The sequence below is a fragment of the Aethalodelphis obliquidens genome, unplaced genomic scaffold, assembly GCF_003676395.1.
Source record: "Aethalodelphis obliquidens isolate GAN/ISIS:26980383/991018 unplaced genomic scaffold, ASM367639v1 scaffold7, whole genome shotgun sequence".
Lineage (NCBI taxonomy): Eukaryota > Metazoa > Chordata > Mammalia > Artiodactyla > Delphinidae > Aethalodelphis > Aethalodelphis obliquidens.
In genome coordinates this window covers 69,123,198-69,150,353 of record NW_020837951.1, presented here as the reverse complement: position 1 = coordinate 69,150,353, position 27,156 = coordinate 69,123,198, and the positions used below count along the sequence as shown (strand labels likewise).

General features: G+C 38.4%; 1 protein-coding gene across 4 annotated transcripts in view; it reads right to left on the bottom strand.

The window, feature by feature from the left end:
* Positions 1 to 27,156, bottom strand: part of FOCAD (focadhesin) — a 311,434-nt gene that overhangs the window by 262,567 nt on the left and 21,711 nt on the right. For 2 of the 4 annotated variants that reach the window (XM_027105948.1, XM_027105951.1), the window contains exons 1-4: positions 22,614 to 22,749; positions 21,378 to 21,467; positions 18,620 to 18,694; positions 15,737 to 15,891 (exon numbers count right to left, since the gene is read on the bottom strand). In XM_027105948.1, coding sequence (XP_026961749.1) covers positions 15,737 to 15,891; positions 18,620 to 18,694; positions 21,378 to 21,467; positions 22,614 to 22,736 — 443 coding nt within the window. In that variant the 5' untranslated portion in view covers positions 22,737 to 22,749. Of the gene's footprint in view, positions 1 to 15,736; positions 15,892 to 18,619; positions 18,695 to 21,377; positions 21,468 to 22,613; positions 22,750 to 27,156 lie in introns of those variants that run through there. The other 2 variants (XM_027105950.1, XM_027105949.1) reach the window with 1 other exon arrangement.

Below are 27,156 nucleotides of genomic sequence, written 5' to 3'. Positions count from 1 at the left end.
TTTTTTTTTTTTTTTTTTTTTTTCCCCTGTACGCGGGCCTCTCACTGTTGCGGCCTCTCCCGTTGCGGAGCACAGGCTCCGGACACGCAGGCTCAGCGGCCATGGCTCACGGGCCCAGCCGCTCCGTGGCATGTGGGATCTTCCCGGACCGGGGCACGAACCCGTGTCCCTTGCATCGGTAGGCAGACTCGCAACCACTGCACCACCAGGGAAGCCCCCACACTATATTTTAAGCAAGAGTGTAACATGAATAGATTATAATTTTTGAAAGATGATGGCATTAATCAAATCACGTGTAGATCCATTCAAATAGTAACACATTGCCTAAATTCAAGTATTTTAGAATAATTTCTTAAATTATTTAAATATTTCAAGTGGGCTGAGAGGGATGGTTTCAGATTTGTATTTAAATCCCTGCTTTAATTCTAATTAGCTAGGGAATGTTGGGCAAGCCACTTAATGTCCAGAAGCCTCAACATCCTCACCTGTACAAGAGAATCATAATAATAAGCCCACCTCTGTGTTGTTTTAAAGAATAAATAATACTATGTCAGTAAAGTACCTGGTTATTTTTTCCATGAATTGTGATAATCTAATATGGTAACTGTACCATAAAGATTATGATGCTTTTCCCTTTGTAAGGTTATGCAAACAGAAGTTTCAGAGTTCATGAATGCTAAAACCTAGAATGTTCCTAAAAATAACTACAGTTAAGTCCTAAATGCCTAAATCCTAGTATTTTCCATCTTTCTTCACAAAACCCTCTATTTATTGTTTTCAAGCCATTTTTACTCTGAATCTGCTCTTACAAAATTAAAAATTTTTATATGAAATCTGTATAATTGCAGAAAGAGGTTACAAGAGTTTGAATAGTGCTAAAAATCAAAATAATAAAATAGAAGAAAACATAACCTTTAGAGAAGCAAAAATCAAAGAAAGGATAGAAGAAAAATTCACTAGACCTAAGTCTTCAAACTGAAAGGGCTACCAAGTGCTAGGCAAGATGACTGAAAAAATTTCTGACATTTCCCAAATCCATAGGTAAAGAGAAGATTCTATGAACTTTAAGTTATAAAATAAAATCTATAAAATAAAGAATATTAGACTGACATCATTTCTAATTTGGCATCAGAATTCTCATCTGCAACACTAAATGAAGCAATGTATATGGAATTATGAGAGAAAGGTTTATATAACTTAATAAATCTAACCCCCGTCCCCAAAAAGACTAAGAATAATGTAAGAAGACAAAAGAAATATTTTTCAGACACAGTATTCTGAAAAATTTTCTTCAAGAGGTTCTCCAGTTAAAATATAATGCGGGATGATTGCACAATTTTGTAAATATACCAACAACCACTGAATTGCACACTTTAAAAGAATAGTTTAAATATGTGTATTATATCTCAATAAAGTTATTATTTTTTTAAGATAAAGCATAAGAAAGAAATGAAGTGGTAGAAAGATATAGCCTACAAAGAACTTGTTCAGAATGAATACCAGAAGAATTTACAATCAAGTCTTTAACATTTTTCAAATGTCACTATAAAGTTTAAAGCAATTGTTAAGAGAGGTTTTGGAGGGGAAAAGTACAAAAAAGAGAGAAAAAAAAGACAATCTGTCATAAAAATTCCAGATCACTTTAGCAAATTTAGTGGGGAGGGTTTTCAGGGGAAAGAAAACATAAAATTAAGATAAGAGATAACCTGAGATGAAATATTTATAACACATATGACAAAGGGTTAATATATATAAAACAAAAAACAGCAACAAAATAAGGCAGATCATATGATAGAAAAATGAGCAGAGAATATAGATATGCAGATCACAGAAGAGGGTGATTCATAATATCCAGTGTTAATGAGTGAATGGGGAATAAGCATTTTCAGGTTGAGCATACATTCATTCAGACTTTATGGAGGGCAATTTAGCAGTGTCCATAAAAATTTTAAATGAACAGTCTTTTTCCCATAAATTGCATTTGTAAGAACCTATCATATAGAAATACCCTTACATATGCCCAAAAGAAGATCTTACAAGGCATTTGTTATCTTAAAGAAATGGAAGAAGAAAACTACGTTTGCCAATAGAGAAATATTTAAAATATGACACAATCATATTATAGAATAGTCTGCAGCAGATCTATGAAACAGATCTATGAAAAGATGTCCAACACATATTAAGTGGGAAAAAAGCAAGTTTTAGAACAATATACATATGAATAAGATATCCAATTTTAAAACACATGGAATGTATAGGCTTATAAATACTTTTTTTTTTTTTTTGCGGTACGCGGGCCTCTCACTGTTGTGGCCTCTCCTGTTGCAGAGCACAGGCTCCGGACACGCAGGCTCAGCGGCCATGGCTCACCCAGCCGCTCCGCGGCATGTGGGGTCTTCCCGGGCCGGGGCACGAACCCACGTCCCCTGCATCGGCAGGCGGACTCTCAACCACTGCGCCACCAGGGAAGCCCTTATAAATACTTTTTTATACATCTAGATATGGGGCTCCAATTTCACTGGAATTAGCTGGTCCCTGATTCCACGTGCCTGGATCTGATTTCAGATCACCCTAGCTTTACCTATACTCCAGAGGAAACCAAGGCCAATATTTGGAGAAATCTCTGAGCCACTCTACTCTCCCTGAGCCTTTCCAGACTGTCACTTCCTAGTTTCCACCAGGGCCCAACAGGAAAGTGAATTTTTTACAAAAAAGAAAAGAAAGAGAAAATGGTAAAAAGGAGAAATTTTACCACTTACTACTTTCACAAGTGCCATTGTTCGAGTTTTCAAAAATGTATGCACTACTTTTATTTTTTTATTAGTGAAAAAAAGGAGGAAAAAAGATTTATAATCTCAAGGTGAGGAAGGACCACTGAACACAAAAAGAAGATTAAACCTGATCTCCTAGATATACAGTATGAGCAGAAATTTAAGTAAATAATGAAATAACCACCGTGTCTTTTATTTAGAACCTGCCTTCACAGTTTAGCACAGACACAAAAACATGTTAACTCGAGGAAGCAGACTTCTGAGAACATTTTCAGGATCTGGAATTAGCCCTTAGACAAGCAGGCTGGCTGTGTTTGAGGTACACAGGTACCCAGAAAGTTATTTAACAAATCAAAGTGAAGACTTTTAATCAAGGCGGAGGAGATCTGATTAGATATTATGACTAACTTGTTCATAGTGTAATATGTTCGAGAGATGTCATTACCAAAAAAAGGCATATCCAACTGTTTACTGGATAGTCCCTTTTCAGTATCTCAATTGTGCGTCAAATTCAACATGTCCAAAACCAAACTCATGTTCTTCCCACATACCTGGTCTTCTAATGTTTCCTATCTACCTGGTAGAGAAGCCAGAAATCAAGGAGTCACCTTTGATATATCCCTTTCAGTGATCCTCATATTCAATCCACCTCAAATGCTTCACTCCCTAAATATCTCACAAATCCATCTATTTCCCTTCATCTCTAGGAAGCAACTATCATCCCTCACCTGAACTACAGTAACAGCCACCTAAAATCATCTCCCTGTACCACACTATTTGCCTATCCAAAACCCAGCACTTTTAATGTTATGTGCACACTGAAGCCAGAGTTGTCTTTTTGAAACCACTGATACTCACCACTACACTTCAGTAGATTTCCTCTGCACTCAGGATAAAGACCCAAATCCTACAGATCAGCCATCATGAATGTCTGATGGCTGAATTGTCTGAGCCCTACTTCTCTTCCCAGCTTCATCTCAAACCACTCTCCTCTTGCTCTTGAAATTTTTCAGGCCTTCCTAACTAATCATCTTCCCTCCCACCACAGGGACCTGGCACATGCTACTTCCTGTAACTGGAAAATTCTACCCTCTCCTATTTGCCTATAAAAGTTTTATTCAATCCTCAGTCTCATGTCAAGTGTCACTTCATCAGCGAAGCCTTCCCTGTCCTCCATGACAAGGTCAAACTCCCACATTAAAGGCACTCTCAGCACAGTGTTCTTGTTTGAATGTAGTTTAATATATAATTGTGTGACTATGTGATTATGGCAATCTCTCTCTTTAAATGAAAAGCATCATGAGTGCAATGACTATGTCTGCTTTCCTCACCATGATCTCACAGCACCTAGTAGAGGTATACAGGAGATATTCAATAAGTGTTTAATTAGTAGATGGATAGATGGATGGATGGAAGACAGCTAAGGTATTGTCTTGCTTAGATACAGAGGTGACCTTTGAAGGTAATTTCTAGTTCTATAATTATGTGATTTTACATATGCACACTGAAATTACAGTATCATATATTTATTATTATAAAGTTTGTTATTTAGTTTATTACTAAATAAGCTAATATGAATGATATTACTAGTTGTGCTTATAGTCCTCTCTGAGATTGTACATTTAGCAAATGAGGAAATTGTAAAGACTGGGAAGATAAAGTTAACATAATACCCTTTATATTATCAAGCAATGAAATAATCCTGTTGGGGGAAGGGAGGCAAGTGTTTTCTGTTGGGTGTTGTTTTTTTTTTTAATACATCTTAAGCCACGTAGAAACAACATTAAAACCAACTTAAGACTCCTTACAGAATAAGTAAAATAAAAGAAATATTCAGTATGGTAAAAAGAGATTTAACTACTATGTTGAATATTGCCCACCATGCAGCTAAGTTCACCACACTACCAATTAACACCTAAGAGAATCTTATGAATATTAGATGGTTCCTGTGACTTAAGATCAGAGCAGCTGCAAGAAGACCCCTTTGGAAGATGCTATTTTTTTTCACTCCCTTCCCTCTTAATTCATTTGTTATATATGAACATCATTAAATAGCAATAGGACTTTTGAAGCTACTAAAATTTCTTCCCCTCTCTCTCTCTCTCTCCTTCTCCTTCTCTCTCTCTCTCTCTCTCTCTCTCTCTCTCAAGCTGCTTCTAAAAGAGTGGGTCTAAAATAAACTCAAAATAGTGAAAAGATAATAAAGTCTCAAAATATGATTTTTTAAAAAGAAGGAAGAAGATAGAATACATCAATTATGTTTAAATCCATGAGCTCATTATAATTCTTTATAAAATAAAATCTAATTGTTCAATACTGAAGAAGCCGTAAAAAAAAAAACTGATTGTTTTGAAGTTTAGTAAATAAAGAAAAAAATCAAGTATATATCCTGCCCTTCCTATACAAACTGTACTACTTACTGGGTAACCAAACAGTAGATATGGGGATGGTTCTCTTTATAGCAATATTTCAAGTAATAAGTGAAGAAAAAAATTGTAGAATTAAAATGTCACTATTTTGAATCTCCTAATGAATTAATGGATCTAGCCATTAAGCATCAACTGCTAACACCATTATGTCCCTCCCCATGGAAGAACACATTGCTCCCTATGAAGAAGTCTTCCCCCCATGACATGCCCCTGCAAGAACGACAAAAACTGAACTTAAATCTCATCAAATTTCTAGAGCAAAATTTACAGGAAATGCAGAGAAATAAGTTAAAGCACACCATGGAGAAGCAGCCAGCAAAATCCATACTGTGGGAATCACTGCAAACAACCAAGTTTCTTCAATAAATTGTAAGAAAGAGAGAGGCAGCCAGAGAAATATGGATATATGTGAAGGGGAGATCCTATAGGTTAAAAGAGATGTTAAAGAATTAACAACTAATTCTTATTTGGATAGTTATTCAAACAAATTGTTTAAAGAATATTATTAGCGGGCTTCCCTGGTGGCGCAGTGGTTGAGAGTCCGCCTGCCGATGCAGGGGACACGGGTTCGTGCCCCAGTCCGGGAAGATCCCACATGCCGTGGAGCGGCTGGGCCCATGAGCCATGGCCGCTGAGCCTGTGCGTCCGGAGCCTGTGCTCCGCAGCGGGAGAGGCCACAACAGTGAGAGGCCCGCGTACCGCAAAAAATATATATATATATTATTAGCAATTAGAAATCTAAATACTGACTGGACATTTCAAAACTACACACACACACAAAACGCACACACATATATCCAGGTGTAATAATCACATTACTGTTATGTTTTTTAAAAAGAGATATATACTTAATATCTACAGAAGAAATTATACAATGTCCGGGATTTGCTCCAAAAGAATATGGTAGAATGGAAGCGGATGAGATTATGGATGAACAGGACTGGCCATGAGCTAAAGGTTGTTAGGCTGAGTGATAGGAACATGAGGGTTCATAACACTATTCTACTTACTTCTGAAATTTTCTTTTAAATTTTTAAAAATCAAAGAGTTCCTCTTTGTAACACCTATTTTTTTCCAAAATTTTCTTGGCTATTTTTTTGTATCACACTCCAAGCTAGTTTCCTTCCTTTACCTCCCTTCCCTTGGCAACCAAGGCAGTGGTTGCTGCTATCATTATTGCTGTTTGGAGAGATAATACATGCTTTCAAAAAAATATTCCAGAGGATGGTGATGATGATGATGATGATGATGATGGAAAACATGGTGGCATTTTGCCATCACAATAAAACAATCATGTTATCTTTGACGATGACTCTCCATCCACTCAATCTCTCCTCCCTCTATCCCATTTTAATCTTTTTTTTTTTTTGGCTGTGCGGCATGACATTCGGGATCTTAGTTCCCCTACCAGGGACCAAATCTGTGCCCCCTGCAGTAGAAGCGCAGATCTTAACCACTGGACCTCTAGGGAAGTGCCCACTCCTCCCTCGATCCCAGTCAGAGTAACACAGATAGAATATCATCACCTGTACTTAAGTACAATTATGTTTCAAAGCTAGAGCTGAGCTGAGAGGCTGAGAGATACCTATTTCTAGAGTCATGGCTTTACCCCAAGTTCAATCTTCAGTAATAATGTCCCAGTCTCCTCTCTGTTTTGAGAATTACCACTCCTTGTCCATTCATATGGTTACTATAGAAAGGATCCCAGCATACGAATATTCACACAATGAAGACCCAGCCTGTAGAGGGTTAAATTGTCGTTTCCCCCACCACCCACCACCACCACCCCCCACCCCGCAAAAAAAAAGTACATCTAAGTCCTAATCCCTGGTTCCTGTGCATGTGACTTTATTTGGAAATAAGGTCTTTAAAGCTATAACTAAGGATCTTAAGATGAGATCATCCTGGGTGGGCCTTAAATCCAATGACTGGTATCCTTATCACATAAAGGAGAGAAAAGATTTGAAACACAGAGAAGAAGGTCATGAAAAGACAGAGGCGGAGATTTCAATTACGCAGACACAAGCCAAAGAACATCAAGGGTTGCCAGCAGCCACCAGAAGCTAGGAAAGAGGCATGGAACTGACTCGCCCAGCCTCCAGAAGGAACCAATCCTGCTGACACTGTGGTTTTGGGCTTCTGGCCTTCAGAATTGTGGAATAATAAACTTCTGTTGCTTTAAGTTTGTAGTCATTTGTTACAGCAGCCCTAGAAAACTAATACACAGCCCCTAGCAGAACTGACTGGTCCAGGAGTGAACATCTCACACATGCTGGTCCTTGGAAATCTGTAATTGTGGCCAAGAAATTCAAACCTCAGTCTGGCTATCTCTTACAGATAAGAGATGTTAACCCAGGAGCAGGTGGTGTCCTGTAGACTAGGAAGCAGAGAAGTCAGTTTGCTGCAAGAGAGAAGAGACACACAGCCTGTATCCAGTTTGTTTCTGAGGCCCAGGTACATCCCTGTTCTTAAGTCCTGTGGGACACCCCTTTAGCAAAATAATTAAAATCACCCTTTTATGCTCAAACGAGTTCAAGTGGGTTTCTGTAACTCGTAGCCCACAGAGTCCTGTCACACTCAAGAACCTTCTGCCCAAAGTCCTTTAGTAAAGGTCAGCTGGAACAAGTCCTTTCTTGGGTAGCTGCCAAAACAAACTGAACTGACTCAAGAACCCTCTAAGAGGGAGCAAAGGAAACTTCAGGCCTGAGCTACAAGCGCAGTGACAAGAAACAATGCAAAAAAAAAGGTGGGAATGTAAATTGATACAGCCACTATGGAGAACAGTATGGAGGTTGCTTAAAAAACTAAAAATAGAGCTACCATATGATCCTGAAATCCCGCTCCTGGGCATTTATCTGGAGAAAAACTTAATTCGAAAAGACACATGCACACCAACGTTCATATCAGCACTATTTACAATAGCCAAGACATGGAAGCAACGTAAGTGTCTATTGACAGATGAATGGATAAAGAAGATGTCGTACATATATACAATGGAATATTACTCAGCCATTAAAAAAGAATGAAATAATGCCACTTGCAGCAACATGGATGGACCTGGAGATTATCATACTAAGTGAAGTAATCCAGACAGAGAAAGACAAATATCATATGATATTGCTTATATGTGGAATCTAAAGAAAAGATACAAATGAACTTATTTACAAAACAGAAATTGACTCACAGACATAGAAAACAAACTTACGGTTACCAAAGGAGGGGGGAGGGATAAATGAGGAGTTTGGGATTAACATATACACACTACTGTATATAAAACAGCTAACCCATAAGGGTCTACTGTATAACACAGGGAACTATACTCAATATCTTGTAATAACCTATAATGGATGAGAATATTAAAAAAGAATATATATATATGTGTATATATATAAACTGAATCACTTTGCTGTACACCTGAAACTAACACAACATTGTAAATCAACTGTATTTCAATAAAAATTTTTAAAAAAGGGCTTCCCTGGTGGCGCAGTGGTTGAGAGTCCACCTGCCAATGCAGGGGACACGGGTTCGTGTCCCGGTCCGGGAAGATCCCACGTGCCGCGGAGCGGCTAGGCCCGTGAGCCATGGCCGCTGAGCCTGCGCGTCCGGAGCCTGTGCTCCGCAACGGGGAGGCCACAACAGTGAGAGGCCCGCGTACCACAAAAAAATAAACTAATTAATTTTAAAAAATGGAAGCTCAATTTTCACTGGCATAAGAGCCAAACCCAGATCTCATCATAAGGAGTGTGGGTCAATAATGATGCTGAACACTCCAGAGAAAAAGAAAAGAAAAAAAATTTTGGTCAAGCTGTACAAACTATACTAATTAAAACCACCCAGAAAAATTGCTCTTCACTAGGTAAATACAGCACAATTACTACTGTGCATATGAATACCATATCTCAGGTTTCCTTTGGGGTTTATTTGATTATGGCATTAAATACTGCTCATGTATGCTCGGTCTCCTTTTGAAAAGACTACAATTAATGCTTGGTTCTTTAGTTTCGAAATATTCTAAATATGAGATGCAAGGAAGTACCCATACTAATTTTCCTTTTTTTTTTTTTTTTGCGGTAAGCGGGCCTCTCACTGTTGTAGCCTCTCCCGTTGCGGAGCACAGGCTCCGGACGCGCAGGCTCAGCGGCCATGGCTCACGGGCCCAGCCGCTCCGCGGCATGTGGGATCTTCCCGGACCGGGGCACGAACCCGTGTCCCCTGCATCGGCAGGCGGACTCTCAACCACTGCGCCACCAGGGAAGCCCCCCATACTAATTTTTTGACCAGGGATGAGAATAACAAAAGTTTGCATTGAAGAGAATTATACAAACATCCCAAAAGAGGGCATCCTGGGTATCATGGGAGCAAATGGTACAAATGTAGCCAAGTCTCTTTTTAACTAGAAAGGGTAAGTGGTCAGTTTTAAGTACAGTAAGTCACCAGCAAATAAGAGAATGTTAAACACTAGATTAATGATCAAGTCATTTCCTAAATTTATAATAAAATTATATGAGAAAAGAGAGACGGAGCCAGGAAGAAAGGGAGGAAATAAAAAAACAGTTCTGTGGAACCCATGGTTAACCCATAAATGACAAAAAATAATGTTTCTTTCAAAAAAATCTAAAAGATATAATGCTATTGAGTTTTTGCTTGGGAAAGTTCTAAGTACCAGAAAACAGCCTGATTTCTTCTGAAGCACTTTTCCATTATAAAAGTAACATGTGGGCTTCCCTGGTGGCGCTGTGGTTGAGAGTCCGCCTGCCAATGCAGGCGATGTCGGGTTCGTGCCCCGGTCCAGGAAGATCCCACATGCCGCGGAGCAGCTGGGCCCGTGAGCCATGGCCGCTGAGCCTGCGCGTCTGGAGCCTGTGCTCCGCAAAGGGAGAGGCCAAAACAGTGAGAGGCCCGCGTACCGCAAAATAAAATAAAATAAAATAAAATTTAAAGAAAAGTAACATGTATTTCAGTAGTCACTTTTCTTAAATCACCTAAAAACACCTTAGCATAAATACATGACTCTTACAATGGAATATTTTGTGACAAAGCCTTCAACCAGATCAGTTAACTTAAAAAGAAATAGGGCAGAATGTCCTAGATGAGAAAAGTGGCTAGAATTACTTTTCTGGTGATGAGCTACAAGTTGAGAGAGATTCTGTAATTTTAGAGAAAGAAAAAGAATTCGAAAAAAGGAAAAGAGAACATCTGAAAACAAGCTAAAAGGCTTACGGAATACTTAAAAGACAAGATGAGGAGACAGACATGGTCCAAGAATTCTGTTATTGTCAGATAAGAGTTAAAATTAAATGAGCAATGATACCAATGTAGATATAAACCCTGAAACCATCTCAAATTCATGAAAAATTCTCTGACTCCCTGGCTGCAAATGAAAGCATGCTAACTAAGACTGTCTTCCTCAAATCTTGGAAAAACCTCATAAAGGCATCCTTCTTTGGTTCTTCTTCTCCTGCCAAATAAAATAAAGAGAAAGAAGCTAAATACTACAGAAAAGCCTCAATAATACAAGGTATGAATACAGCGTCTCCTTGTTGCTAACCGTTTCCTACAATGATAACAAAGCAATTAAGTGTTCCAAGGAACAGGGTCATCGACAAAAGAAAAGACCCTGAGAGATAAGAATTTTCTCATGAAATTACCCTAAATCTTAACTGCAAATAGTTCTCAAAGTCATTTTAAATCTAACTGGACCCTCATCAATCCATGATCAAAGACTCACTGGATCCAGCAGCTTTAGCCGGGACCCATTATGGGCATTTATTAATATCCTATTTGAGATTTATTAAAAAGTAGCCTTTAGGAATCTCAGAAAAGAGACTTTAATCTCTCACACCCTAATACATTTTTTTCCCCCAAATACATAAATTGCAGGTCCATTCCCTGTTTGAAAGCACAAAAGGAACACAAATGAAGCGCTAGTTTATCTAGAGCATAACCGTCCTACCAAACACATTTTTTGAAAGAAGGGGTGGCGGGTCGGGGAAGCAGCTCAACTGAAATTACAGGCTGTCATGACATCTCAGTATCGAAAACTAAATACCTGGTTCCACAGGAGAGTACTGTTTTTATTCACAATCCCGTTACTAAGCAACTATAACAATGGCTGCATGAGCTTTCTAGAAGCTAGTGCAGTTAAGGGAGGGGGCGGGGATCTAAGGAAAGAAAAATGAGGAAACTCCTTGCTTTGGCAATCTTTATCATAGGATAAACTCAAATGTAAAAACAAAAACAATCTAAACTGAAAACAAGCAGTTCTTTAAAGGATAAGAAAAGGACATGCTACTATGTATATCATTCACCCTAATTTTATTTAATTTCAAAATTTACATTTAACTGGTGATAATAATTTCCTAACTGTGTTTTCTCTGTAGCCCCCTTCTTTCCTTCACCCTCCCTAGGGAATTTTTTTTTTTTTTTCAAATTTCCTTACTGATTAAAAGAACATTTTCAACCTCTTAAATCCACTTCTTTGTTTACAGAAGCTATAAAAACTAGTTTACAATTGTTTCATGTTGCCTCAGCTTTGAACCGAGAACACTCTGGACATCCAACTATTCCTTTGAAGGGAAGAGTCTCTCAAACAGAGCCAGATACTTTCCCAGCCACTCCCTGAAGTTTAGACAACCAGAGCTTTACCAATGTCAAGTCTTACTCAAAGTTAGACTATACAATGTAGCAGGCTCTAGACCAATGTTTCTCAAATTGTGGGTTGGATTTGGGGGTGGGGGGTGGTTAAGAGGAAGCAGCTTTTCATACATGTTCCAAGGGAATTTACATACTAGACCTGCAAAGATCCAAGGAGCAGGTTATAAGGCTAGGAGAGAGAACCTTACTGACTTTTTCTCCATCTTTCCTTGCAGCTTTCAACATTTACTGCAATGCTGAGAAAGCTCTGGAAGCTACATCTTCTAAATATCTATTCCACAGAAGGATGCCGTTTCTCTCTCCTCTTTCCCTCTTTCTCTCTTCCTCTCTCCCTCCCTCTCTCTCCATCTCCCTCTCTCCCTCTCCTTCTTTCTCTCTCCCTCTGAAGAATGTTAGGATACTAGGTAGGCAAAATGAAAAAATACAGTTTTAGGCTCATTCTTCTGTATCAAAGCTGAGCAATCGTTGTGTGGCTCTGTTCCCAAGGTGCCTCTAGACTGCCATAAATCTCTATTTTAAGAAGAGAAAGCCACAGACAAGAAGAAATTTAAACACTGGAAACTGAAGATCCAAAATGTCTCAGCCAAGAACCACAGGGAAATGACAAACTCATTTTTGTTTTTAGATCCCAAAGATAAAAAGATGGTTTTCTGTCTCAGAAGATTCCCTGAGGAGCATTTGGAGGAGGAGGCTGTTTGGATCCCTGTTTTTAATTAAATTAAATTTAATTTATTAAATTTGATTCTCATTTTGCTTTTGTTAAGGCATAAACAATGCAAAGTATAGTCTTTGTAATCACTACAAACCACAAAGCTCTACTACTTGAAATAAAACAAAGGAAATTCTTCAGAAATTATCCTTACCTCTACTGACAACAATAAAGAAAACCTAGCACTTATATAACACATTTCACGATCAAACTGAAGCAAAAGTTAAATTGGTTAGCTTCAGAACCTACTCTGTCTACATCTCCTGTGGCTAACAATTTAGACAACATGAACACTCTAAGAAACTTTAAAAAAAGTTTTTTCAGGATCCTTCAATTGTTAAAATTCCTATATTTGCTTACCATAAAATTCAAGGCTTTCTTCTATATCTTGGCCATATTTCCAAAGACCCTTGAAAACTAATGGTAACCTATACGTGTAAGATTACTCATTGAAGCACTGCCTATAATTGCAAATAATTGAAAACAATAGGGAACTGGTAAATTACGGCATATTCATACAATGGAATATTATACAGCCAGAAAAAATAGAAAGCACTTTATGTATGGTAAGGAATGATGTCCAAGATATATTTGCTTCATTGAAAAATGCAAAATAAGGAATACTAAGTATAGTAGGCTACTAATTTTTTTTTAAGAAAAAACATGTACATATAAATTTTCAGTTATATGTACATACAGCATCTTTAGAAGGATAACAAGACCTGTTAAGAGTTTTACCTGAGGAGAAAAACTGAGATACAGAGGAAAGACAGAGAATTTGCCTCCTACACCCTTTTGAATTTTTTACCACGTGAACATGTTGCTAATTCAAAAAATGTATTTTTTAATTTTAAAAAATCTAATATTACTGACAAATTTTCACATATACAGATGACATGCTGATCCACTCTCAGCAAAGCTTATGCTTTTTGGTTTACAATAGTGATGATGGCCTTATACTGATGTGTGAAGGATATCCCACACCAGCATAATTTTCTAATAGGACATTCTGGAATTAAAGGTATAACCTAACGTGCTCTAATTATCCCTTAGTCAGAGACATTAGCTGGCCCCTGGCCCCTTTAGCTGCTGATACTCTTACTTTTGGATATAAACAGTACAACTAGACAATGCAAGGAGGTTCTATGTTTGTGAATTTTAAGGCATTTGAAAATATTTAGGGAGGAACTAATACTACACCTGCATTTAAAAAAAAGGGTGAGGCAAAATCTAGGTGGCTTGCTTAAGGGCAACCAATAAGTTACAAAAAGAGACACATTAAAACTTAACCTTTTAGGACTTCCCTGGTGGTACAATGGTTAAGAATCCACCTGCCAATGCAGGGGACACGGGTTTGAGCCCTGGTCTGGGAAGATCCCACATGCCATGGAGCAAGTAAGCCCGTGCGCCACAACTACTGAGACTGTGCTCTAGAGCCTGCGAGCCACAGCTATTGAGCCCACATGCCACAACTACTGAAGCCCACACGCCTATAGCCCATGCTCTGCAACAGGAGAAGCCACCGCAATAAGAAGCCCGCACAGTGCAATGAGAAGCCCGCGCAGTGCAACAAAGACGCAACGCGGCCAATAAATAAAAAAATAAAAACACTTTAAAAAAACCAAAAACTTAACCTTTTAAAAGTCGCCTCAAAACTAATCTTTTAAAACTAATCTTTCTAAAAACATTTGTTTGAGTCTGTGCGCGTGCGTGCATGTGCACGTGGGCATGCACACAAAGAAAAAGACAGAAAATGAGTTAAGTTTTTAGCCATGATCAAACCTTACTTATTCAGAAAGATTTGGTCATCTACTAACTGCTGAAGAGTGTGCTAGAGACAAAAATACAGGTTAAAAATAGAACTATATTGTGAGAGAGCAAGTAGCCCAGCTGAGAAGAGGGAAGTGTCTAGGCAGGAGAGGTGACATCTGAGCTGAGCCTTGAAGGATGAAGAAGATGATATCAGAAAGAGAAGGGGAAGGAACATTCCATGCAGAGGAACAGCATGCACAGGCTCGGGAACAGGTATGTACGGCTTAGAGGAGGGCTCATGGCAGAAAACGCAGGTTGAACAGAAGGTGGGAACTAGTTTGGGAAGGGCACGTATACCACGCTAAAGGGCTTGGACTTATAAATGTAGATAGCAGAATATAAAGAAAAAAATCAAGGCTCCAAAAAGATTCAAAGAGTTGATGTAAGGGAACAAAATAAGATTTGTGAAGAAAGGTTAAAAGGCCAGAGGTTACTTAACCTAATAGACCTCAAGTCTAGGAAGGCACTGTCCATACATTGATGGTTACAGTTGTACTCCGTCTCCACAGAAGGCAGAAAAAAAGATTAAGTATTCAGCTCTGATGATACTACAGTAAAGGTGAGTAAGAAACATCAGGAGAACAAGTAACCCCACAGAGAAGGAGGCGGGGGCCTGGGTTAAGAGTTGGGAGAAGGGGACAGAAGCTCAAATGATTTAAAGCAGGCAAAACTCAGGGCATATAGATCAAGACCATTTCTTGAAGCAAAGAGTGGCACCTCCTTTTCAGGGAGTATCTTACAAGAGATGCTCACTTCCATGGGATGGTTCAAATACAGTCTTGTTTGACTACCTCAGAATGCCCATTTTATCCCCTGGGATTCCATTAACCTCAGTCTGTGAATGGAATAAATATGGTCATTCCAAACAAATTCAAAGAACATTATTTACTTGGAATAATCAGGGGAAGACATGTCTAAACCACAAAATGCTTTTAAAGAAATTAGTGCTGTTAGTTTCTAACGCATGCACTGATGCTAAAGGCTGACCAAGTATTGCCAATAGTGTATAAACTTTACCACTGTGGAATGATGCTTATGGGCAACCTTCTTTCTTAAAATAAGTCAGGAATTTGTACTGCAAACTGTGAGTTATAAACTACTTAGCTATTCCTTAAAAAGAGCAATGACAAAATAAGCAGAACCCCAAAACTTAAGTACAGCAAATGACCACAAATCCCCAAACTTTTAGAGCTTAAATTAGCATGTTCTCACCACATATGAAATTTCAACTGCATGACATTTTTAGGGAAATAAAAACAACTGGCAAGTAGGATGAATGGTGACCCTTAATGGCAAATGAATGAATTTTTTTCTAAAACTTTAAATCATTAACTGATGAAACATGAAGGAAAGAGCACCTGGTCGATGGAATCAAGTTGAGAATCCCATTGAGAACATAGCTGAACTCCGCAAGATCCTGAGCGACAAGGGCTACCAGACCCTCACAGCAGGCTGTTCGAACCACGACATTATCACTGCAACACTTCTCCCACAGCAAGTTCAAAGCAGGAGTCTGAAATCAAACAAGTGATTAAAACACACGTCTGATGAGCAGCAAATGCATATACACCCCCAGCCATTCATCAAAGTGTAATTCGGGGCTTCCCTGGTGGTGCAGTGGTTGAGAGTCCGCCTGCCGATGCAGGGGACACAGGTTCGTGCCCCGGTCCGGGAAGATCCCACATGCCGCGGAGCGGCTGGGCCCGTGAGCCATGGCCGCTGAGCCTGCGCGTCTGGAACCTGTGCTCCGCAACGGGAGAGGCCACAGCAGTGAGAGGCCCGCGTACCGCAAAAAAAAAAAAAAAAAGTGTAATTTGTTCACAGTGGGCTAACTTTCCTCTACAAAAACCATGTCACACCATTTGTAGAATACACTAAAGTCGGTTTTCCAAGAGAGGTAATGGCTATGTTCTGATATAGCAACTCTCTCTCATCTGGTGCCTTTGCTGCAAAATGAGGCTGGCTGCAGAAGTATGACCTGAGTCCGAGCAACACAACTACTAGGAGATCGAAACTATGACTTGGCTCCAGCACTGTGCTCTAACTAAGCCATTTAACCAGACATGAACAATACCAGCATATCAGTTAGTCTAAGTTGGACTCCAAATCATACCTATGCTTCAAGCCCTAAATGGCAGTAACATTTTCAGAAAATGTTCCTGCTCTCCTCCCACCAACCTCTATCACCCACATGCCACCCCACTGTCCCCCACAATGTCCCTGCCCCAAGTGATTGAAGCTGAATGTGGACCCAAAGGAAGGAGACAGAAGTAGGACAGGCTACGAGCAAGCTGCTGGTTCCATGACTACAAACAAAAGCCTAGAAAAAGTGTTTTGTCCAAGGAAGACTGTGACTTCTCCCCCTCACACTGTGAACCTGTCACTTTTGACAGGAAAGCACCGGAAGGACACACAGATAAATATAAGTTCTTTATTTTGAAAAATCCTATAAAAAGGGAAGTTCTAGCTTTCATAACTTTCTCAGGAACTCATGAGCCTCCCCTCAAAAATAAAGGTTCACTACTAATGATAAACCTCTATTTGAATGTATTGTGGGTTAAGTCCATTTAGATTTTACATGTTGTTTTGGGGATTTTTTTTTTTTTGCTTTTTTTTTTTAAAGAACACACAATGAAGCTATTTTTCCTTCCTCCTGACATAATTTATTAGGGAAACATACAATCTGGAGAAAAAAAAATTAAGATTCCCCAGCTCCCATAGAATAACTAAAAGAATGAAAATCAACATTAAATTGTGCTAACTTTCCCACAGTAGCTGGCTCTGAGAGCCTCTTCAGTCTTAGAATCCCACTAACATAACAATACAATTAACAGTCACTGAAGGGAAGAAATATTTATATTCCATTTCTTTTATTCAGAAGGAAATTTTATTCACCTTTATGGACAATACCAAAGCGTTCTAAATGTCATCACTCCACTACTAAGCCAGAATAACAAAATAAATGAATAAAAAAAACTGTTGCCTCAGGTAATACTGTGCCCTCATGGAAGTAAGCATTCATTTATTAGAAGAGGAAACATTTAGTTACAGGGATTTGACATTCAGTAAATCCTGGCAGTTTAAGTAAAAACACTAGATCTTCTCAGAGTACATAATGTGATTATCGGCAGGATTAAGATCAGAATTCTCAGAAAACCTAATTTATATGACTACATACAAACACCAGATAAATGCCAATTAGTGAAGTATGCCCCTACATTGACTTCAACATGTCAGCAGAAGCTGTGAAGAGATGTAACTTGGAGCAGCTAATAAAAAGGAATGTGAGAGAAAGGAAATCAATTTATTTCTGTTATGAAAAAAACAATCTTATTTCCATCACCTGTATTCTCCATAAAGTGACCTTAGAGGACCTACTTAAACAGAGCTTCCAATCAGCATGTCAAAATACACAACACTGGTCAACCAAAACCCAAGTGGTAAATATGTCAGTAAGCTGGCATTGCTTCAACTCTTAGCATTCAACTGCTCTATGAATGGCACAGAATTTTTCCTCCAGCTCTTCCTGTCAGGGGATGACCTTTCCGACTTAGAACACATATTTGGGGCTATACCTAAAGCATGAGAAATCTCCTACACCCAAACAGAGCCACTATGTTCACTTTCTCCATTAAACAAAAAGATTCCCTCAGCAGTAACTCTATCAGCCTTCTCTAAAGCATGCCTATCCTCCTTCCACCCATGTTATTTTTCATTAATAGTCATAAGAATACTCCCCTTCACCCCTTCCATATCTCATTCCTGGAGTCTTGTTACAAATTTTAAAGTTTAAAAGAAAATCATGGCAGGCTTCCCTGGTGGCGCAGTGGTTGAGAATCTGCCTGCCAATGCAGGGGACATGGGTTCGAGCCCTGGTCTGGGAGGATCCCACATGCCGCGGAGCAACTGGGCCCGTGAGTCACAATTACTGAGTCTGCGCGTCTGGAGCAGGTGCTCCGCAACGAGAGGCCGCGATAGTGAGAGGCCCGCGCACCGCGACAAAGAGTGGCCCCCGCTTGCCACAACTAGAGAAAGCCCTCGCACAGAAACGAAGACCCAACACAGCTATAAATAAATAAATTAATTAATTAAAAAAAAAAAGAAAATCATGGCAAACGAACAAAAAAAGGCAAAATCATTTCTATAGTGACCTGAACTGTGAGGAAAACAAAAGAAGTGCTTATGCAGTCCAGCTAGCAGCAATATCTGAATAGAACTAAAGCACAAAGTTAAAGACAGACCTGGTTTGTGGACTGGTGGATCTTTTCTGAAAAAACATTTTCCTTTAGAACTGCAGCAATAAGATGACCTGCAGCCTAAAAAAACAAACAAAATTAATGAATACATTCCCTTGGAAGTTCTCGCTCAATAGTGAATTTGAAGGTAACTAATAGCAGTACTAGTTGATATGGTATGCCAATCACTCCCATTCATAGAGTGTGTGCTTTGTAGAAGGCACTGTATTGGCACTCCACATACATAATCTCTTATCTTCATTAACAACCCTCAAGGTAAGCATTTTATCCTACATTTTATCCCAATAAGCACACTATTGTTCATAGATGTTGAGAAAATTGCTGGAATTTCAGTTTAAATTGCTGTCACTTAGTATTAGAAGATAATTTGAGATTGCTTAATCCATTAAACCATGAGAAAAGTGAGAAACTCCACAATTCTTAAAATCATCTTTGCAGTTAAATGAAACGCATCATTTTTCATCATGCCCTTAATGAAGATCGTCATCCCCATCTTCATGATTATGGCCCACACAGATTTGAACCAACAGGTCCTCCCCTCACCATGACCGTTCTCCTTCCTCTATGCTCTATGATTTAATTTTTTTGTTGGTTTCTCATAGGTTTCAGCCCCTTAATAAGCTTTCAGCCTCATAAATCTCTAAAATTTTTCCATATCTTCTTTGGTCAAAAAGCCAGTAATTAAAACTAAGATTCTTATAGGAGAGCTGATTCCATAAATACGTAAATGTCATTATTTCCCATCACCTCAACTCCACTCTCCTAGTTTTTCAGCACCACACAGCACTGCTGTCTTAGAGCCACAGGCTAGCAACAATGACAGCCATGCTATGTATGGGTTGGGAGAAACTTTGCTTCGGCAACAACTGTTCAGCCTGCCCTTGAGACCAATGTCTGAAAAGACTATGAATACCTGTCAGTGTTGCAAAGTCTCCCGAAAAGCTCAAATAAAAACAAAGCACCTACTCCTTCATTTCTTTTTGTATTTCACACATTGGAATTGAATTCAGACCTCAATGCTTGACGGTCTAAGTTTTACAAGTCACACATTCACATGAATTTTAAGTTTAGATCAATGAACTGTCTCTTACCTCTTTGTTAAAGGGATAGTAACAAAGAATTGAGGACCAGTGAATAGTTTCAGTTCCTGTTTACAAAATACACCATATTTCATTGAATGTAACTGGCCATCAACTGCAAGATGCATCATTATTTTATGTACCATCAAGAAAGAAAAAAAGTCTGCCAACTAATCTGTGTTATACAATGCTTCTTATAATTTAAATTTCTTATTTTATATTAATGAAAGAGCTCTTTCAGACTCTTTTAGAAAATCATGGCCAACTTCATAAATGTGCAGGCAATACCAACTGTATGCCGCTGCCATCAATTACTAGGTACAACCAATTTCACAGATGTTAAAATGTGAAAAAATGTGTATGAATCAATGAAATATGGTGCTAACACTGAGCAGTGGTTACAGAAGAACAATAAGAAGTATTCAGAGGACAGGGCACAGTTGCAAGAACCTAATGAAACCAATATGAAACACAACAAGGACAAAAAAAAGCTACTGTTCATATTTAGAAAAAGGACTAGAAGAAAAAAGCTTAATGATAAAACATCCCCCCATTGCCCACCAAATTCAATTTCTCTAATTTACCTTCCAATTTATCTCTCTAACAAATCAGAGAATATAGCCTAAATTGATTTTAAAATACAAAATCCAAGTATAAATCAGCCTATACTGCTACTTAAGTTTTCCGTAACAGAATAGTTTAGATATCGTACACTAGACAATACACTTTTCACTTAATTGTAACAGCAACACAAATAGGCATTTCTTGATTTATCTATGCTAATAAAGGGACTCCAGGTACAGAAAAATAAAAACTGTGGACAGCATCCTCCAAGCATTCATCTTCTTCTTCATGGTAAGCACCTGTGCTGCACAGGATATGACTCCAACCCAGTCAGGTAGAAGGGAATCTTGCATAAGGAGTGTTCTACTCCTCATGGAAGGGTTCCCCACTACCCAGCTAAGTCAATTCCCACAGCAGGCATCTCCGAAGGTAACTGTTGAAAGTATCCAAGACGCTGTACGTTGGTAAGTCTTCAGGCAGGCTTCTGCTGGCCCCTTAGCTTTACTCTCACAAGAAAAAATGGTAGCTATTATGGTACCTTGATTAACAGGGATGCTTCTAGTTAGCTGAAGGCTAACCAGAAAATCAGTTGTTTTAACCCTAATAACTGAAAAGCTCTTCTAAAATAAATTAACACAATCTTCTACCTGAGTTAGCATGTAGATCCAATTTTTTAATCCACGGTATTTTACCTATTGAATGTCATTATTATAAATATCTTTATTCTTAATGTTGTACTGCGGTAGAATATACCTTTTTCAATATTAATCTCTCATACTTTGTAGACGTATAACCATTTAATTCTGTTCCCAATAATTAATTACAGACCAAAAAATATATATTCAAGGGTTAATCAAGGTTTTTATCTCTAAGAAGAAAAGTATGACATAAATGAAAGCAGAGATTGGTCAATTTCAATATTTACTTTCCTATGTCATACATAAATTTTCAAATTAACTGATATAAAAGTTGTTTATTAATATATATTTCAGTACATAGAAGAATAAAAATATTTAATGTTAAAAATATAAAATTCAATTAACAATCCACCAAAAATGTTTGTTTGTTACCATGAAGCATAAACAAACAAATAAAATTACCTGTGATTGGATAAGAGAATTTGGAAATTCAAACCTTTTCCTGATATCATCTGACATTTTTACTTCTCTCACATGTACCGTAAGCAGATTCTGTAACCAAAACAAAAGAATATTTGTTAGTCCGGAAACGGAGTTCAAACCAACTATTTGTCAAATAACATGAAAGTAATTCATTCCAAAGACAACAATGGACATAAAGCACAGGGCTCTGCAGAGCAATCCCTTGGCATACCCTTCCCTGTTAACCACGTCAGCCCTCAAATGCCATGACTGATAAATAAACTAAAAATGCCCAACAGCTCTTAGTTTTTCCCATTAGAGCAAATCCTGAAACAGATGAATTCACTCCACAGAAACAAACGAAACAATCCAAAAGTTCAAGCCTAAATAACAGGATTTTAAAAGTTCAACCACACGTTTGAAATAGAAATTAATTCTTCTGTGGATCAAAACTTCTGAGGAAGAAAGAATCAAACTTTCACAAAATGGTTTAAATTATGCCTCACTCTGGCACAAGCTTCCGTTTAATCATGAATCCAACTGTTAGTGACAAGTGTGAAGCATTGGTGAGCTTTTTCAGGAAGTATAGAAATGACCTAGAAACTCACACATCAAAACAGATCCTGTGTCTTCTAAAAGAGGAACAAGCAAGCAATTAGCACCAACTTTTAATATTTACATCACACCTCTCTGACTCCTACTGGGCTCTCAAATACAACAACAGAAACAAAATCATGGAGAAGGGCAAGTGGCAAAGTGGAGGCACAGAACTAATAAGATTTCCCAAGGATCCCAATTTATCCAATTCCCATGCAGCACTGAACCCAGCAAATTACACCACTCTAAAAAATAGGATGCTTTAGGCCACCTATTTATTACAGTATAACTTAAAATAAAAGCTTGTCAGTACTGTTCTCTAAGTCACCTTATAAAAATAACAGGCAACAAAACCAAGCTTTCCTGATCTCAAAAATGGAAGCTTCTTGGGTTGAACCTGCAGCTCTTTCTCACTATTGTCCTCCCTTTCTTCCAAAGGCCAACTCCCTGAATAAATAATTTATACTACCTTTCTTCCTCAACATCTAAACTTTGCTACAGTAAAGTCCCTTGAATTGGACATTTCACAGCACTGAAACAACATGTTCTAAGACTGCCAACCATGTCCCCTGTCTAATTTACTCCTTAGCTTTTAAGCAGGTCAAAATTTCTTCAACTTCCCCGTTGTATTAATCTCACCTTTCTTGAAATGTTCTTCTCTTTTGTTCCATAAGTCATCACAACAGGATTTCCCAAAGTGTGTGCCTGGGAAACCCAAGAAAGAGATCTCCTCGAGAGGAAAAAAGAATTTTGTAGGGACATATATTGCCATCTTGAAGATTCAAAGAGTAAACAAAAAACCAAATAATACATGAAATATGTTAGAAGGTGATACAATGGAAAAAAATAAATCTGATCTCTTTTTCTATAAGTTGGTTTTTGTTTTTTTTTGTGGTACGCGGGCCCTCTCATTGATGTGGCCTCTCCCGTTGCGGAGCACAGGCTCCGGACGCGCAGGCTCAGCGGCCATGGCTCACGGGCCCAGCCGCTCCGCGGCATGTGGGATCCTCCCAGACCGGGGCACGAACCCGTGTCCCCTGCATCGGCAGGCGGACTCTCAACCACTGTACCACCAGGGAAGCCCTATGAGTTCGTTTTTGAAGTACAATTGACCTACAATGCTACGTTAGTTCCTGTTATACAACATAATGATTTGATATTTCTAAACATTTCAAAATGATCATCACAATAAGTCTAGTTACCATCACCATACAAATGTATTACATAATTATTGACATATTCCCCACACTATACATTTCATACCTGTGACTCATTTATTTCGCAACTGGAACCAGAGGCGGGGGGAGGCGACTGGATGAAGGCAGTCAAAACGTACAAACTTCCAGTTATAAGATAAATAAGTACCGGGGTCATAGTGTACAACATGATAAAGGTAATGAACACTGCTGGATGTTATGTATGAATGTTAAGGGAGTAAATCCTAAGACTTCTCATCACAAGGAAAACATATTCCTCTTCCACTTCTTTAATTTTGTATCCATATGAAACAATGGGTGTTCACTAAACTTATTGTGGTCATCATTTGATTATGTATATAAGTCAAATCACTATGCCTTAAACTTATACAGTGCTAAATGTCAACTGTACCTCAATAAAACTGGAAGAAAAAAATGTTTTTAAAAAGGAAAGCCAACAGAGTAAAGGGGGGTGGATGAGAAGTGAGGGATGGACACACTTCCTATTTAAATATGGTGGTCACCTTAGAGGGTGACATTTGGATGTTAGCCACACAAATCTGGGAAAAGAGTGTCACAGGCACAGGAAACAGTGAGTGCAAAAGCCCTAAGCTAATAACCTGCTTAAGACCCATCCCAGAAAGAGGAAAAAGATGAGTCAGGGACAGAGTGAAGGAGGAAGAGAATGATAAATCAGAGTCAGTGAGAAGCCAGACCACAGAGGGCCTTGTAGGCCACTGGACGGACAGATGTATTTATCCTGAGTGAAACTGTTAACTACTACAGGAAAAAAAAAAAAAAAGTGGTAAGATTTTAATAGAATCACTGAGGTGAGGAGAGGTCAGATTCTGGATATCTTCAAAGGCAGAGCCAATGTGGCTGCTAATGGATTAGATGAGAGTATAGGAGAAAGAAAGGGTCAACGATGACGTCAAGGTTTTTGATCTGAGCAACTTTATTCTCAATTTTAATTCCTTTGGGCATTTTACACATTAAACAAAACCATGTATATATTACTTACCATGGCATTTTTTTACTAAAAGGAAAAGATGGAGTTGCCATCAACTGAGACAGGGAAATAAGTTTTGTGAGGGAAGACCAGGAATTCCACTGGATAGGTAAGTTTTAGATGCTTAATGAATATCCAAGTGGCAATGTCAGGGAGAAAGTTGGATAAATGAATTTATAATTGAGAGACAGATCTTAGTTGGTGACACGAACAATGGTGTGTATTATTAAAGAACCTGAGAGGTTCCAAAGCAAGACGTTTGATAAACTTTGCTTAACCCAGAGTTTGCCAAACTTATCTGGTCATGGCCTACCTTTTTCTAAAAATACCTGTTAACAGTCTACATAACCAGCCTCCCCTGGGATACACCTTGGCAAACACTGCTCTACTGGCTCCTCCAACTCCTCTGTCCACTCTGCTTCTCAAGCACCATCTTCCTGAAGGTGCTCCCGAGCCTTTTGCCTTGTGCTTCTTTCATGAAAACTCTCCTGGAGCCTTCATCTCATCCCTATCTCCAAACACTTCCCTACTCTCTCTCATGAGGCTCTAAAACACCAGAAATTGGAGAGGTTAAAAACAAAACACATATTTTCTCTCATAAAAACTGTTTCCATTTCAGCGCATCTTCTCTCAATTCTCCTCTCACAATTTTCTTCACCAACATTCTCTAAATCCAGTCAGTCACAAAGTCAGCTTTGTTCTTTCCAGCATCTCAGAGTCTACCTTTCCTCTCCATTTCTCCATTCAACATCTTCGTTCCTCATGCTAGGCTTCCTTCAGTAACTGCTTAATCTTGGGGTTCTCCATGCTTGAGTTCATCCCATACGCTGCTGTCAGATTAACTGTCCTAAAATGCTATTTCCATCATATCATTTCCCTGTAAAGAATTCATAGTGGGTTTTCAATAGCCTGTCAGATTAAATGCAAATTCTGATTCCCAGGTTTTAAGTCTCCAACAGCAGTCTCACACATTCGACTTCATTTTCACTGTTGTCTAATTCCAATCTGGTTAAAACCATTTTCAGAATAGCCCCATGTGCTCAAAAATCTGCTCATTCCTAAGGGATTTTATTTATGCTGTTGTCTCCTATATAAAATGTCCTCCTCTGTCTGTTCCTACTATTTAAAGAGAAAATTCACTTCATAGCGTATCTTCTCTGTTAAGCCTTTCCCAAGCAGCCACATCTTAGAGCAATCGCCTTGCTTTATATTTCTTCAGTGCTATTGCACTTGGTCTGACCCATACTACCATGTGACTATTTACATTAGGATTGTTCATATTTTTCTGTAAAGGGTCAGAGAGCAACTACTCAGATTTGCCACTGTAGCAGGAAAGCAGCCACAGACAATACATAAACAAATGACCAGGGCTGTGCTCCAATAAAACATTATTTACAAAAACAGGAGGCAGGTGGGCTGTAGTTTACTGACTCCTGGTTTACATAATGACTATTTAATTAATTTCTAAAATTTGTTGACAAAAATTGCTACAGTTGACATTCAAATTGCCCCTGTGCATCCAAGCACAGGTAAATACATAAATAAGATAAATTATACATGTCTTATTACCTAAAAGATGAAAAAGTTCTCTTTATCATAGAAAACAAACTTTTTCATGCCCCTAAACTCTGAAGGAAATTTCTCACATTAGGCTTTCTATATGGGATACAGAGTGATATAATAAACAATAATCTCAATAACAAGCAAAACGGAATTTTATGTTACTTCTTTTTTCAACAAACCCTGGAGAAAGCCATGGTTATAACATAACATGTAATTCAGAAAAAAAACCTCTCAGCTAATGGGGTCCAAGTACAGAGTTTTCTGATGATCTAACCTAACTCAACAGAAAGCCAACTTTAAAGTATCCAGAGAAGCAGAGGGTTATCAACTCACCACAGAATATACTTACGCAAATGTCAAGAGTGGGAGAGTTAAATAGAAGAAATGTGGGGTTATACTCTGATTCAGGCCTGAACGATGGAATTCCAAAATGCTCTGGGGACCAGACAAACAGCTGGTTAGGCTAATAGCTTATTATGCCAGTGAAGAAGCTGAGCCCTCCGGAAAGAGGACTTTGTCTCCAGGAGGTGGGCCAATGGAGTAAAAGAGCACTGGTTTTACCAAAATTGTCTAAGTATAGATGACAAATACCTAAGCTTACAAAAGACAGTCCTAATTTCGGTACAACACTTTAGAGAATAAGTAAGTTTTTAAAATCTATAGTAACTATCTTTCCTTAGGCATTCTCAAAACCACTACCACAGCTGCAATCTGATTTGATATCATCCTTGATTTGCTATCCTTGCGCTACCAACTGCAGGTGTCTTTCACCTGCTGGAGACATATTTCAAGGTTAATCACAACCACTTCACCTTTCAAGGTATCAAAACATCATATTCTCTTAGGGAATTTCAAAAAGAGTACATATTTTGCTTTAGCATTGGCAGTGTAGCATGTGTCCTACTCTATTTTTAATCTCAACGTCCCTTGGGCATTTTATACATTTAAGAAAACAAGGTATATATTACTTCTTACCCTGACATTCTTAAGTCACAATATGCTCCATAAACCACGTTACAAAAAAAGAGTATTTGATTTTAAAAGATTTATCTGCAACCTGTCATAGTGCCTTTTTTGTCTGTCTGAATCTAAATCAGAAAGAGAATTTTCAATGAGGTCTTTAAGTTCCAAGTGAATCAAAGTATTTGTTTAACTTAAGCAATTATCATCTTATCTGCCAAGGTGTTTCAGCCGCACAAGAACACTTCCCCAAAAATAAATCAATTGCACTCTAGAAGCAATAAAGGAGCAGCAGATAGATAAAGCACCTTAGGTTTTCAATTTTCTCAATAGTTTCCCTAGGATACAAAAATATACAGCCATAGATCACACAAAAGTATTTAGTGTCAAACTTCAAATGAAGGATACAATCTGAAAAACAAGAGAAGAATCTCTCTATAGTAGACCCTCAAAC